Genomic DNA, 16,248 nt, shown 5'->3' with positions numbered 1-16,248 from the left:
CCATGATTACAACAGTCTATTAACTGCAAGACAATACTGGTCTAATTATGGCAACATTGACTTTTATTGCTGTGAAGTAGCTTGCACAATCATTAAAGAGATTCACGGATAACTCTGAGTTTAATGTGAAGAGTTATATTTAATATCTCGAAGATGTAATTTAGCTTTCCCTCCACCCACTCCCCATAGAGAAAACAAAATACGTTTGAGGGCTCTCTCAGCACACCAGCATGTATTAGTCATTCCAGCTACCTGTTGGATTTAAACACAGTTTGAATACCACGAGTGGAAGTTCAAGGGGGGCTGAAAAAATTAAATGCTATAGGCTGAGGCCCAGCGTGGGGCCAGGGTCATGCTGGAGGAGCTCAGCCGCAGCAGCCACCAGCCAGCAGCCACCAGGACCTGTGCCGCTGACCCAGCGGTCCTCTTCCCGGAGCCCCTCGGCACCTGCAAGGGGACAGACGCGTTTCTGCAGGCCCTGGAGCACCCTCAGCACGGCCCCCTCGCCAAAGCAGTGAGGGCACTTGACCTGACTTTGTGCTGCGGTTGGGTACCGGCAGCACTGCCGCCACGGCACGTTTGGTCCCACAGCTCCATCGTCACGCGCAGCCCCAGACAAAGCCTCTGACCCAATCCTGCCAAGAGCAAATGGACATCTTCCCTGCGAGAGGTTCTTACTGGCAAGTTTTCCAATGGCCAGTCTTAGCATCAGGGAGAGCTCTGGCTGGTTTGTTCCCCGCTAGGTTTCTTTCAGCTGAAAAAGCAGCTCCCAGCTATTCTGAGCTATGGCTTGGAGCATGTAACGTCTTTCCACAGCAAATGCTCCTGGAAGAGCAGTTACAGGAGGCGGCAGAGCCCAGAGGTAGGGGGTGATGGTGATGTGCCTTAACCTCGCTTGTACTGGCTGCACAACTGGTCTTCCAGTGTAATATACCGACCATTGCTCATACCACGTCAGGAGATATTTCCAGGCTTCTCTGTCCATTTTTGCTACATTTTTCTGTTCAACAGTGCTTGTGAGAATATTTTGTTCTATTTCTGTAGGGTTTTGTAGAGATCACGCATTCAAATGATGGATTACTATGAGAGTTATTGCTGGAGGAGAAGACAGGGAGCTCTGGGGCTACAAAAGACCACGTGAGGCACCCACCAACTGCTGATCTAAGTTTCTCTCAATTGAGAAGCATCAGCAATGTAAGACTGATTAGCTGAGGGCTGGAAATCGGGCATGCAAAACTGTGGTGAATCTCGGGCGCCTGGGGCGGGGGCAGACAGGAGGACAGGACAACAGCATGGGAAAAGGAAGAGGTTTCCATTAAGTCCTAGCTATAGATATGCTTATTTAGCAACACCGTTCAGCTTTGAAGCTTTACAGAGGAAGGAGCAGGGACTGGATGGAACAGAAACTGAATGTTAAACCAAGGCAGCAGCACAGCATCCAGCAGCACCGCAGCCAAAACCCAAGCACGAGCCACAGCAGAGCAAGGGAACTACCCCTTTGGGAATACAGCTCAGAACAAACCCTGCAAGGCGCCAAGGAGTGCAGTACCAAGCAGAGCACTTTGCAACAGGAATTTTGAAAAGGAAACTGGCTGTCTTATAAATCGTGAAATGCTGCGTTTGATGAGAGGTGAGCTGCAGTGCAGCAGCGTGTAGTTCTCAGCCAGCTCCTTATCCCCTTCCCAAGCATGCCCCGGCCGTGGGAATGGTAACAGAGCAAATGATAAAGATTTGTCCCTGTCACCCCAGCTTCAGTTCTTGTATTGGCAAGCAGCTCTATTTAACAGAGCCCACAGCTAAGTGAGCGTGGGGGTCTGCGGAGAACAGGGCTGCAAGAGGGAAGCACTGCAAGCCTGATCACTAGTTGCCTCTGCTGGGATTATGTCCAGCATGCCAGTCCTCTGCTGATGTCTTCATTGTCACATCTTCAGGCCTACTCGCTGCCATTTGGTTGTCATTTGCAACTTTAGCAACACTTCTCTTCTTGATTTTCTGGTTGTGTTCTCTAGGCAGCTATGAGCAATAGGAACATGTCCTGAAATATTCTTGAGCTAGACAAGTCATTAGCAGCTGTCACTTCAAAGTCTAACTGCAGTCAATTTGCTTTTCACAAGCAGCCTAAAAGCACAGGAGCTGGATGTGTTGTGAAGCACTGCAGCAGGGGCTGCTGCTCAAACAAGATCACAGAGGTGTGGGTTGTTAGTGAGGGGAAAATACTTCATCAAGTCCTCAGCAGATGTTAAAGGACCGGGTCAGAAAAAAATTATGGATTGAGCAGCGCTTCTGTCGTCCCTCAGACGTTATCTCATGCAGTGGGTGGGGATAAGGGTTGCGGAGCAGCCCCCATGTAGCAGCAAGCCAGGCAGCAGACGTGGAGAGCACTGGGGATATCTATCACCTGCGGGTCCACGGGTTACAGGCCCCTTCTCTTAGGCACTCCAGACTGCTCCTAGCCAGGAAGCGATCCGAGCAACAGGAGCGAGGGTCGGCTGCCAGGTTTACCTGACACCCGCTGACACCCTGCTCACACCAACAGGAGCTTGGCTGCTTGTCAGGTTTCCTTGCAGGGGGACAGGGAGCGTCGCCCGGCCGAGGACAGTGCCGCATCCTTAGAGTATGCGCAAGAGGAAAATGAAGTCACAGAAATATTTGGTACCACGACCCATGCCGAAAGAAACAAATCGGGGTGGTTTTGTCTCTTGGTAATGTAAGTAAAAATTCACTGATTATTCCGTTCCGCTGCCCAGCGCAGCACAATGGTACGAAATATTGGCTGGGGCCCTGGGAGACTCCTGCACCGTGCACCCTCCCACGCCCCTGCTACGCTTTACAGAGGTTCTCTAGGCGAAGGCAAGCAGCGGTTCCAGCTGCTTTTTGCTGTGGAGCATGCCCAAATCTTGTTTGGTTACTCTGTCAACCACAAGTGATTCCACAGAAGGCAGCCCAATGAAAGTGAATTGAAAACGACGTGAAAGCAGGAAGAGTTTTCACAGATTGTTTTACATGAAGAGCACTTTCACACTCAGTTCATCATATGTAGCTCAGTGGCAAACTCCCCTCTCAAACCAGCAGAGGGGTGGAAATCATGAGATGAACGCTGCAGGTGTTCTGAGAGGAAGCATTCACAGAGTCTCTGAAATGTGCCCTTGGAAGCTCTGCAAATTCAACCTTCCTCCTGCACGAAGCTAGAAGCTAAAAGGAGATCTATCCCGTTCGCGCGCTTCCTCAGTCCTTGGACGCTGCGTCTCACACTATCAGCTCCCACCAGCTTCCTCCTGCCAGCACAGGCTCCACAGGGACCCGGACGGAGCCGCCCGTCTGCTGTGCACCCCCAGCTACGTAACGGATTATAGGAAGGCAGACACATGAATGCTCAAACTGGCTATGCCAAAGTTTCAGTTAGATAGACAAAAACTTCTTAAAAATTAATTTGCTGCTATCACAGAGTTCCTGCCATGCAAAAGCTTATTGGAATGCAAACTATAAGCTTCAAAGGGAAGGATGAATCAGACGCTATTTTGAGAGTAATTATATAAGATTATAAAATTCAAACCATCTCATTATTGCACGTTAAGTATGAAGACAACCTGCTTCATAAGGAGACCTTGCAGGGATCCAGTGTTTCAAGCAACTATGATCTACGGTCCAAGTGCAAACAGCAACCTCATAACTCCCGTCCAGACAAAACTTCCTTCATTAAGCAATGCCAGGGCTTTTTTCACCATTTAATGTAACTCTTCAGGGGATGTGGTTCTATAGCTGGGAGACTAACTAGAACATGAGACACGGACAACTTCATGCAAAGTTTTGTTCCTTTAACAGTTGTGTAATTTGTTGTCCTGGAAACCAGCTATCAGCTTGTTAGTGACAGGACTTGCAAAGTCCCAAATTTTATAAATTCCAGTTCAAATTATAATTAAGGAGAAAACATTTAAACAATAGATTTGCACATGGAATAAAGTACTATTCCAGCAACTGCAGAGCAGCCTGGGTGTGGGTGCAGCCAGGAAACCCGACTTGGTTTCCTCGTGCTGCGATGGAGGCTGCGGCAGCTCATCTCTGCAGGAAGACGGGGCCCTGCGACACCCCCTGAGCAGTCACCTGCATTGTGCGCTGCCTGCAAGAAGGGAAGAGAGCTGGTTTTGGTTTTGCTTACATATCCAGGCTACAGCTGAAGCTCCTGCTATGTCTTGGCTTGGAGGAAGCAGGCGCACAGGTGGCAGGGCTGCGAGCTGCTCGCTCCCTCGGGGAGGGCAATGCGCGTGCTGTCCTCGTCCTCGCTGCACCCCAGTGCCGGTCCCTCGGGAGGGACCTTCACACCTGATGGTCTGAGAGAGCTGATTAGACAAGTGCATTAAACAGAGAAAAGGTGGGGAAAATAGAGGCTACCATACCCTTTACTACCTGGCATTTTTCAGTTTGTGCTTTGGTACTTTTATCACCCAGGGACCATACGGTAAATGCACTCAGATACAGGAGAGGGAGGTGCACCCGTCCCCCAGGCTGAGTTTAAAAAAAGCAGAAGAAAATCTGAACAGAGTAATTAATAGGGAAACACCAAAGGTGATTTTCAAGTGCAGAGTCAACAATGAGGTACTTTACATGCATGTACGTATTTATAATAAAAAAATAAAAAATAAACACATACATATGAAAATGCATAATACACCAAACAAAGGAATGCAATGTAAGAGGAGACCGTGGTAGCCTGGAGCTTGTGCTTTGCTCACTGAAATAGAATGGAGCTTGTGCTTTGCTCACTGAAATAGAATAGAGAAAGATTTAATTGCCAAAAAAAAAAAAAAAGGCAAAGAATAATGAATAGCTGACAAGCAAAAGACTTCTGCATGCCTGCTACATGCAGGAGAAGCCTCCACCGTATCAGGTTCTGGACAGCCAGAACACAACTATGAAATACCGTGCAACCTTAACAAGAGCTCAGCGAAAGCTCTGCTAAGCAGTAATACCAAAGATGAGCGACAGAGGAATTGCCGCAGGAATTGCTGAATTGTCATGGTAAGAAATACTCAGTTCATTGTTCATTTAAACTGTGGCAACCACGCTGTCAAGCAAGTTGAAACCGTCTTAAGTGGTCTGCAGTCAGCTGCAGTTCAGACCACGTTAGCCGGCGGAACAATCTGCACCTCGTGCGCGCTGAACTCGCAGGGGGCACGGCTGCAAACGTCCCCGCTGAAAGTGCTGCACCACCTTCCCCTTAGAGACTTCTGCTGACTGACCACCGCAAGTCAGACACTCCTATGCCTACATCCTTTTCCCGGCTTATGTATTAAAGGAGACAGGCCAACAAAAAAAATTCTTCCCCAGCCACAGGACTTTATGGATCCAGGGCCATCTTCTACAGAGAGAAGGAAATCAGACTTTTGAGCTTAGAAAAAGACAGCCCGTTCCTTTCCCTTAGTCACCTTTAGTCACCTTTCTTCAGATCAAAGGTGATGGGTAGCTCAGTGCAAGCTCACGTAAGCCAAACGTCTTTAAAAACCCAGATCAGATCACGGCTGAAATGGATTAGAAACAGAAAAGAAATCTCAAATCTGTCTGGGTGGGAAGACCGGCCAAAACGTATTAAAACACCAAGGTCAGCACTGGAGACAGGGTTAACACGCCACCCATCACCTTGGCTGCAGGGCTTTTAGGAAAGCGACAGGCACAGCAGTCACACTTACTGTGCAGTGCGAGTCACGGTAACATCTGGAACAGCTCTTTGCAAAAGGGTCTCGGCACAGCCGCTGGAGCCCCGCTCCCTCCCCTTTACGTCCCCCCGTGTGGGAAGGAAGCCAAGCCCAACGCGGCTGCAGAGGACACCCACGGACAAACATCTGCGGCAGAGGAGGTCTCCGACGCTGCAGCCGGTCCCCGGGGCTGGGGTGCTGCTGCAGCTCTCTCCTCGCTGGTAGCACTCGCTCCCCAGCCAGACGTGCAGAGGCAGGCGCAGCGCCGGCATGCTGCTGGGGACGCCGCGCGGAAGCACTCAGTGACCCCGAGCAAGAGTCATTCATATTGCAGAGCCGACACGGCAGCAGAGCTCATGCCGGGCAGAGCCGAGCAGGCGGCCAGAGCAGCAGCAGGCAACCACGAGCGCACAGACATCCTCGGCGGTGCCGGGCCAGCCTCCTGCTCGGAAGTCGGCTCTGCCGATGGACAGTCCCTAACCCATCCTTGGCCTGGGCTCCCCAGCCGGGACCTGGAGACGAAACTCCCTTCTTCCACCATCGCCTTGCCCACCAGTGACTACGGGCTTCCTACACAACGCTGAGAGGCCCATATCAATACCCAGAGAAAATAACTAATGCACATTAAAATGGCTGTGCCCCAGCAGAACAGCTGGACCGGAGGAGACTGATCAAAGGCTTCTGGAGACTGAATATGTCGGTATTCTGTGGTTATTGACCTGCCTGCCGATTAGACTTTCCCTCCAGGATGCATCAAAGGCACATTTGTTACTCAAACTTTTGCTGGTGTGTGCAACCAGAAGGGGAACTTTGAGCTGTCAGCAATGCAGCATTTCTGTTATCAAAAGTGACAAAAAAAGAAAAAGAATTGTTCCAAACCGAAGGAAACATTCCCCAGTGATTTAGGTCGCTTTGTGTCTTAATCAGCTGTTCTCTAGAGTATTATAAATGAGATAGTAAGAGTTGTCATTGCCTTATGCCTATCTGATGACAATCTAATGAACTATTATAAGCCACACTGCATATAATTATAGTACATAGCTGTGTGCTAATCCCATAACATTTTATCACAATATGCTGTAGCAACATCTGTGAACAACTTGGCAGCGCTGAACACACACGGTGTCCCTGGGCTGAGGTTAAATAACTGACACTGAGCATCGTCTTCCTCCCATGGTGTGACCCCATCCATACAGGACCTGAGCTGAGCACTGAAGGTGTGCCAGGGAAGCCTTGCTCAGGCTGTTCAACATGGGGGGAAGTCCCTGTCCAGACCTGCTGAAGCCGAGCAGAGCCGGGCAGAGAGCAAAACACCGTAAAACGGACACTTCTGGGATGTAGAAATACAATTGGTTTCAAGATGCAATGCAAACAAAACAAGCTAAAGCTTTTCACTGTGACTCTGTCTCCCTTAAGTGACCAAAGACCCCAGACTTTAAAATTTCCCTTCAAAAACTTGGTCAAAGCCATGACTGTTGTGAGACATCAGAGAGGCCAGGGTCAGCAGCGCTTCAGCGTCCAGGCTTGCCATGCCGGAGCTGCCGTCTCTCTGCCCTTCACTTTCTACAGTGAGATTCGGTTTTGGGGAAATGCTTCCCTGCGGCTCTCTCTTTGACTCCATTTTGGTTCAAAAAAACCTAAAATCAGGCTGCCCTGAAAAGATCGCAGGATAAAGCTTGACTGGGAGTAGAATCAGGGTCTCTTCCCATCCCAGCCTGCAGCCCTGGAGGGTGAGCCCTGTCGCGAGCGCTGATCTTCATCCCAGCATGGGAGCCGGGCAGCCTCCAACCCTGCGATCTGGGGTCACGCGAGAGGACACAGCCTGAGAACCCGAAAAAGCAGAGCTCAGCCAGGGAGGGCAGAAGGCCCCAGGCGTGGGACAAGGTGGCCCAGAAAGCTCTCTGGAGGCGTTCCCTCGGCTGCATTCCCCCCCGGGACACAGAGCCCCTCCAGCACAAGGGTGCTCCTTGACTGCATGAAAGCATGCTGGAAGAGCTTTATTGCCTGCACCTGCCCCACAGCAAACCCAAAACAAGAGGTGCAGGATTCATCCAGAACTCCCTTGGCTCCAGATGCTGGAAAGACTGGGTGACATACAGATCCATGTCCTTAGGAGGTCAGGTTGCCAATTAAAGCCATCTAGACCCAGTATGACCATGTAAGCCCATGTCATGCCCTCTTTCTCTCTCTCTCAACTTGTCATGCTGATAATACCTGGCACACAAAAGACAGTCTGGTCTGCATGGCAAAACAGCATCGGCTTGTTTGAAGCAGGCTCTGTGCAGGATGCAGAGCAGCCGGGAAGGAGCCCCCAGCCACCTACCTGCATACCTGCATGGGACCGGCTGCTTGGTACAGAGACCCTGCGCTGCCCACCCGGGAATGCAGCAGTTCCGAAAAGAGCATTTCTTTGTTCAAGCTCCGCTGAATGATCAGGGAACTTCCTCCCTGAATGGCTCTGCTCCTCTCAATAGCTGCTGCTGCTTCCATTAGCTTGTAACAAAGACAGAGATCTTTAACCCCTAAAACGTGCTACACAGCATGCAGGCTGGACTGCCTGATCCTACAGATTTATTAAATGGATTCTGAGACTCCTTTTTCCCTTTTCCAATGACTCGCATTACTCCGTGCCAGGCAGCTCAGAATCCTTTTAGCATGAACATTTTGACCAGAGACCAGATTCAGAACTGAGCTCAAATAACTCTGAGCAAACGGTCACAGGCGTCCAAGAGATGAAGTACTGCGTATGGAAAGAATGCATTGAAGGAGGCGCTCACTGTACTCACCTAACACTGTGTTGTTACAAGAGCACATGCATTTCTTTGCAGCAGTTACAAACATGCATAGAAAATCAGAGTAATACATTACCAGAGACACTGGTGTGCTAGAATTTCTGGGCAATTATTATTCCATGGAACCAAATACTCTAGGACTGTATGTCTTAACGATGGTTTTGAAAGGGCTTGTATGAACTGAGCTTCTGGTATCCTGCCTTTAGTCTTCGCTGCACAGTTTCCTGTGATGTTGTCAAACACTAACCTGCTACAGCTTAACAAACTGAACTGAATATAAAGGTGGCCTTAATTAGCATCTGCAGTTTCACTATGTACAAGACACCCTGCAGGATAACTTTCTTTTTTCCACAGACATGGAAAATGTACAGTTAATGCACAGTCACTGGAAATATCCCTTCTCTGTCCCTCTAGGATGCCATTTTGCAATGTACAAGTATAATTAAAGGCAATGCATGGCAGAGAGACAAATCACATCTCTCCCAAACAACTGCCAGCGTAAGTGACTGTTACGTCAGTGAGTCTACTGGACTGAAACAATAAAGGCTGTTACAGACAAGCTTCCTGATTTTACAATATACAGATAGGAAGGAAAAACATATATTATCATCTTTGAAAAAGAAATAACAAATATTAAAGCTAGAAAAAGCTGCCTAACCAACATGAGATGGAAACCTGGGGTCCTAAGGAAGAATATGCAATTGTACCTAGAAACGTGAACAGTAAGAAGAAGAAACAGGCAAGAAAAACAAGGATAGTTGAAACTATAGTTAAATGAAAAATTGTATCAGACATGAGATCCAGTTATGGTTCTGGTTTTATCTCTGAACAATGAATGCACACGTGAGGCTATATGACTGTTAGTGAATACATGGTATGTGCAGCAGGCTGTGCACATTGCACTGGTATGACTTCAGCAAAGCAAAGATGTCAAGCAACAAACACCTGCAAACACAGAAATACCAGCTCCTCAGAGTCATCCTGCAAAACGATGGAGAAGATCGGAGTCAGGCTATGCCCCGATTTGAACTAGCTAAAAGCACATGCTTGGTTTCAGTGAATCGTAGGGAGAACACTGAAAGCAGAAGAAAATGTTTCAACGGCAAAGACAGAAACTGCTGAAGCAAAATGTTTGTTAAGGAGAAGAGGCTCCATATTATGAAAAAAGGCAAAAAATTAACAAAGTAACTTCAGAAATGTGGACTTACCCAAGAGGTATCTGCTCCTCAGCTCAGTCCCTGGTCACTGTCCTCAGCCTGCTCACACACTCAATTAACACCAGCAGCAATCTGGCTGCCTGTTTCTATGGAGTTTTAGATGCTGATCCCTGACTATGCATGAGGCTACTGCAGCTGCACTGGAATAGGCTCCGAGGTCCGCAAAAAAACCTACAAACATGATCAGCCTCCCTGTACTGCTTCAGGAATGAATCAACCAACAGCAATTAGGCAGATGCAAACCTGCATCTATGCGGAGAGTTACTTACAAAGCTCCTAAACATGCACACTCCGCACAGCTCCATGGGCGCATTTTATTTACCGGGGCCATCGCAGAGCATAGCCACAGGCAGCTGTAGAGTCATAGATCCACACACTTGATACGGAAGCAGAGACACATGTTCATAGACAGGCTATATAATCCATTTTTCCTAGATCTATGCTGCTGGTTTTAACCGTATTTTAATATAGTTTTGCAAACCTTCCTCTGGTAGCAAGGTTTGAACCTGACACCTTCAGGATCAGAGCACAAACCTGTTTTACTTGAGCTAAAGAGCAAATCTGCTGCACATAGCTCTAGCTGGCTCTTTTCCTGCTGGTGGACCAGACGCTCACAGAAGAAGGCAAGATCCATTTTGCAAGTGCATTACTCCGTGATAAGAAAGATCTTTGCCCCAAGGTGCTATTCCTCACATGTCTGGCCTCTGGAAACACAAGATTTCGTGATTAATATTAGCTTTGCCTGGGTGGCTTTAAACATGTTTACTGTTATATTTACTTGAAATACACTTGAACAGTGATTCAGAAAAGGTGTGTTATTACAGCTGGTAAGTAAATTCAAGACTTGCCCATATTTCATCAGTAGTGGCTGTCGGTTTCCCATGTCAGTGAATGGGCGTGTCATCAATTTTCCCATTAGTCAAACTATTCTATCAAGGGACAACTTTTTTTCCAAGAAAAATACTCCAGAAGCAATTTCTCCATATAAAAGTGATCTTTCCGCATCAACATTCCTGCAATGAAAAAAGAACCCTCTTGCAGAAAAATTCACCCCTTTTTCTGCTGGCAGCAAGAACACTTATGTACTTGTTGGTTTAACATTTTAATGTTATTTGCGAGGTGCCAGGAGAGTGTTCAGCGCTGTACAAGATGTACTGCCTGCATCATGAAGTTTAAAAAGAACAGTTCACACAAAGGGCAAACACTAAATGTGCTCTGAATTATTGTGGGATTAGAGCATAGAAGGACAGCTGACAAAGTGTGCTAGGAAACAGAAATTATTGTAAAGTCTTTTCTGGTTTCGCATTTTTCCTCAGCTGTCCTTTTTCTTCCTCTCACTTCAGCTTTCATATCCTGCACTGGGAAAGCACTAGAGCATTTTGCTGGGGAGAATCAGTGCCTACGGAAGGGTTTGAGGAGGGTACACGCGCTGTGCCGAGCTCAACAGGGACTGCTGTGCATGCAATCCTGTAGTGACTTTCTGGGTAAAAACTGCAACACCTCTGCACATGATCCATTGTATCCTGTACTTATTCTACAGGGCAGTGAAGCTTTTTACAACTGGATACACTGAGGCAAAAAACCCAACATGTTATTTAAAAAGAAAGCCACAACACAGTAGTGCTGGAGCTAGAAATCAAACCCAGGGGTTTGCTCCTGGATGTGCTCTGATCCTGGTGTAAATTCTTTCCTGTACCCAGGCACCGTCCTTTAAAGTCAGCAAGCACCACAAGACACAGGCTCCAGTCACACTCCACCACCTCTGCATGTTCATTTCAGAATGATCATTTTGTTTTTAAATCTCCCTGTAGAATCAAGCTCCCGTCTTCTGTGCCATCCCCTGCTTGGCACGACCTCCCAGGACCGGCTGGCAGCCTCTGTCCACAGCCGGACCCAGCACTGCGCACCCACGGGGAGCGGGACCTCGTTCAGGTGACCGTTGGGAGTGAGTCGGTAACACAGTTCAGTCCACATTGAGCAACAACGCGACCGTGCAGACAAGCACGCAGCACACTTCACGGTGGCGAGAGCTGTGCAGGGCATGACGCAGTGCCCGGTACCCAGGGACGCCGGCAGGCTGGCGCCGAGCTACGCGCAGGAAGGACCATGGGCTCCGTACCCCTGGGAGCAGCTCTGGGCAGGAGCAGTCAGGGGAGAGCTCGCTCCACCGCAGGAGCTCGTAGTGGGCCCCAGAGAGCAGGATTGGGCACCCTGTTTCCCAAAGACCCCGGAGCCTGTTGCTCTCCAACAAGCAGCTCCACTCCCCTGGGCAGAGGGACCGGGTGACATGGGGTGGCTCGCCGTGCCCAGTGCAGCACTCCCGTGGGAGTCTGGCAGCGTGGGCTCCCCTGCGTCATCAGCCAAGTACTCTGCACTTCAGTAGGGCTTGTCCACAAATTCTCTGAGCGCGCTGTATCCTGGAGCACTCGCTGCACCTCCAGGACAGAGAAGCGATGTAGCCATTTATTTAAGGCACATCACCACAGTGGTAAACGTTGTCCCTATATCACAGGCATTTCCACTGTCTACAGCTTGTGCCTGTGTACTAGTCACACTCACAGCATCACTGCACAACAGCTGAGGACTGGCAGGGAAGAGAGCTATCAGATGGAGGGAGCTACGGGGGAGGATTTTAGATAGGCACAACAAAAGGATGCTGCATCTTGCTCGATCTCAGGGCCCACAGCCAAGAGATCAGTTCTATTCCTGGCACCGCCACGGGCCAAACTGCAGGCAAACGCTCAACCTCACATATCCACTGACGCATCCATATCAAAACCTGCCTCATCCAAATACCTTATTTTTCTGACATAGCTGCTGGATTACTAGCCAGCAGCAGCAGCCTGCAATGCTCCTTTGTTGGGTGTACAGTAATGTATGGCATACTGGAGAAACACTGCAGCTATATTTCTCTTACTGACTTTAAGTAGGAGAATCGGCTATTACATAACCCGAAGTACAGAGAGTAGAGGAGCATCTACTTTATACACAGTAGCACTTTCCACAATCAGTCCAAAATGGTTTTGAAAAAAAAATCTCTGCATAAAACCATATTCTGACATATTCTTACAAAAACTACTCAGTAATATTTTTATAGTCACAGTTTTTTTCCACTGTCAGATGCAGTTCGAGGAGGCCAGTGATACCTGGATAATTTATTTGCAACTCCACAACATCCCCAGAAGATACTGCTCTCCATCAATACATGAAACATCAGAAAAACCAAACCACCTCTCAGGGTCTAATGGCAAGCAGAGCTGTGCAGAAGCAGCCCTGGCTCCCAGCTTTGGCAGCATCAGAGTGCTTTCGTCTGCCTGCTCACAAACGATGCAAACTTCATTGAGATACGGGACGAGCCAAGCTGATTTAGCTATTAGGTAATAGGTTTATCCAGGATGTAACAAACTGACAGAGAAGCCATTGACTTCACATGACGATGACAAATAGGGGCAATTTTGCTCCAGCGAGCTTTGCATCCAGGTTGCTGAGGCTGTGCTGCCCAGCATGGGTACACGTCAGCAGGACCCAGTGCTCGCGCTGCGCGGCTCCTCTGACTCTCCTGTCGACACTGATATGGCAGCCTGTCTGAAAGCCATATCACGGCTCACCTTCGCACAGCCTCACTTTTTACTTGCATATCTTTATGAGGAAGGACTCGATGGATCTGAACATAGGACTCCAGGTAGCCGATAGCAAATTTGCTTCACATAAGTCTTCAGTGTAAAATGGACAAAGCACAAATGCAGATAATTAGATAAACATCCAGACACTAATAGGAAAGGTATCTTACCACCGTAACTGTTACATTAGTTAACATGTAATGCAAACAGATTTGTTTCCCTTGCTGGAGCAGTTTTACATCCAGGCATTTGAGAAATATTAGTACCCATTGGGCCCAAACGGTGTCCTCAGTGCTGTCTAGACATAAAAATGGGCCCAGTCGTGCAGAGCAGAGACAACAATATAATAGCTGTTAATGCACCTGGTGCAGTCAGCCGGCCCCAGCATGACTTGCCCAGGGCACTGGGATAGAGGCTGACACTTAAACCAGAGATCAGAGCAGACAAAGATTTGAGATGTTAAAGGCATATGATGATGTGATCGTGACCTGAAAATGAGGTCCCAAACAGGCTGCACAAACAAATGCCAGGCAACTATCTGTCACATCAGGGTGGACAGGGCAAGAGCAGTACAGGTATCTCTGCTGCACGGAGTCAGGAAAATGTTAATTTTGGTACCAAGGTAAAAAATTATGAAGCAATGCAGTAAGTTATTTGCAATAGAGGAAACAGCTGCACTGGGTGCAATGCATAAGGACAGTACCAGCAGTAAGAAACCTTCAGAACAAGCAGGTACAAAGCAAAGGCATTTTAAGATGACAATTAAGTTACAAGCAAAGTGAGATGTGAAATGAAGGTGTTCAGGCTGGACGTACTGGCAAAACAGTGGTGGAAGCACCACTGCAAGCAAAGAGATGGCAGAAGCCCAGAGAAACCAGAGAGCTGCCAACGTGTCCCAGGTGCCAGTCGCGTCCCGGCGCGAGATGCTGGCAGAGAGGGGCAGGAGGAACCGAAGCAAGATGACACAGAAAGCCTTGGACAGGGATCGACGGGCTACTGTGCTGCACCTGGCTCTGCACAGGTGTCCTCAGAAGGAAAGAAGAAAAGTTTCTGAAAACTTATGCTGTGAAATCGGGCTGGGTTGGTAGAACATTATCTACAGACACCTTAAAAAAAAAAAAAGCAACCACTCTACACAAATGTTCTAATACACAAACAATTTAGACCACATTATCAATAATGCTAAAAAGCATGGGATTTTGGTTCTGCTCCTCAGCGTGTGAGCCTGCTATGTAAGCTCCCCCCTGCCAATGTCTTCTGAAGTTACAGCAGAAGACGACCTCTCTGGAACAAGAAGCTGTGAGCAGAAGCGTATGGAAAATTAACCGCTTCCAATAAAGAAATGCCCCTTTGCTCTTAGAGCAGTATGCTTGCTCTTGATTCATTGCTGACACGCCAGTGTGTCTCCTTAGCTCTACAAGCTAACAAGGAACAACTTCAAGCAGTTCTTAGGGAAAGTAAAACAAATAGGTGAAAGTACATTAAGATCCCTTACTGGTGAACAAAAATCCATGCAAGTCCTTCCTTTTCTCAAACTGGGATAACAGCAATTGGTTCCTGTCATCTCAGTTACTTTAACAGGCTTTTTTTTAAAAAAAACAAGGAACTTTCACAGAAACTTTAACTCATTAACCACCTCCTCACCAGCACATCCCCGTAACACCCCGTCTGTCCCCTCTGTGCAGCTATCCCCCTCAGGCTACACCGTTTCGCATCAACAGGTGAGGCAGAACTCGCACCCAAAACTTCACAGTGGAACATGTGTAAAGGAAAATAACCACACAGAGACGCATGCCGAGACCAATCCGCCTGAGTCTAACGGGGCTTGCAAGCATTTCCCTCCCCTTGTGAGAGTCCTCCTGCCTTCCTCCGGCTGTTGGCAGTCACAACCACTACTCGAGCAGACAGGACCAGAGTACTGTACCTGGCTCGGAGATAATCAGGCTCTGGTCGGAAGGCAGCAGGAGGAATTCCCTGCAAATGTCCAGGTCCAAGCTAGGCAGGCTTTTCTTCCGGCACAGCTCGGTGACAATGCGGACTGCCTTCTGACAACGGCTGTCATCCTTGGTACCACTCATCTCCCACACTGCATCCTCCGCTATCCCCCTCTGCTGTCTAAGAAAGTCAAACTAGGAAAAGAGGGTTTGTTTATTTTTAATCACACAAACAGATTCACACCAGTTCCACCCTCTGGCATGGCAGCACCCTAAGGGACACCCTGTGCCAGGCAAGGCTCCAGCTCTACAAACCCTCCTCGGCATTCAGACCAGGGAGTCTCCAGTCAGCCTCCAGAAACCACCGCTACTGCAGTCCTGCCAGTGTCCTGATGCCTTATTGCCTCTGAGATCAGATATCTGTTTACTGCCAAGGCGTGTTCCAGACAAAGAACCTCCTACCAAATCCAGTTTCGTGCCCTCCATACTACGTTGTTAAAGCTGCAGCCCAGAGAATTCTTTTTAACCCTTTCATTGCTGCCCCATCTCCGTTCTCTAGGCGCAGTTTCAAATCCCAACCCCAGAGCAATTCTGCAAAAAAAGTGAATGCTGAAATCTTCTGGCTGAGGATGGCACATCACCAGACCAGAGAAAGAAGAGTGCTGCCAGGAACCCTGCACAAACTACTTACAACTGCCAAAGGCAACACAAGAAAAGCAGCAGGTTTTATTGATTTGTTTGTACTAGTCCTAACACAGCAGGCTGCAGATGGCAGCAGAGATTGAGAATGCCATTGTATTTCATAATTACATGATTTTTTGTTAATTTTCTGCAGTATTTTTTTATTCCTATTATAATTTAGCAGACAGGTCATGCCACACGACAGAGCTACACTTTTGAACAGAGAATATATTTGACATGCATGGGAAAAGAAGCAATTGTATAACAGGCAATTAAAATTATGTACAGCAGAATGATTTCTTGCAGCTTCTGGA

The 16,248-nt window shown here is 48.1% G+C and overlaps 1 protein-coding gene across 1 annotated transcript in view; it reads right to left on the bottom strand.

Moving 5' to 3' along the window:
* SYT6 (synaptotagmin 6) overlaps positions 1-15,397 on the bottom strand; it is a 38,441-nt gene extending 23,044 nt beyond the window's left edge. Inside the window, exon 1 of the mRNA XM_072844685.1 lies at positions 15,244-15,397. Within this exon, the coding sequence (XP_072700786.1) occupies positions 15,244-15,397 (154 nt within the window). The remainder of the gene's footprint in view (positions 1-15,243) is intronic.
* Positions 15,398-16,248: the final 851 nt, after the last annotated feature.

Source organism: Ciconia boyciana, chromosome 23 (assembly GCF_034638445.1).
Source record: "Ciconia boyciana chromosome 23, ASM3463844v1, whole genome shotgun sequence".
Lineage (NCBI taxonomy): Eukaryota > Metazoa > Chordata > Aves > Ciconiiformes > Ciconiidae > Ciconia > Ciconia boyciana.
This window is presented reverse-complemented; position numbering and strand designations above follow the sequence as displayed.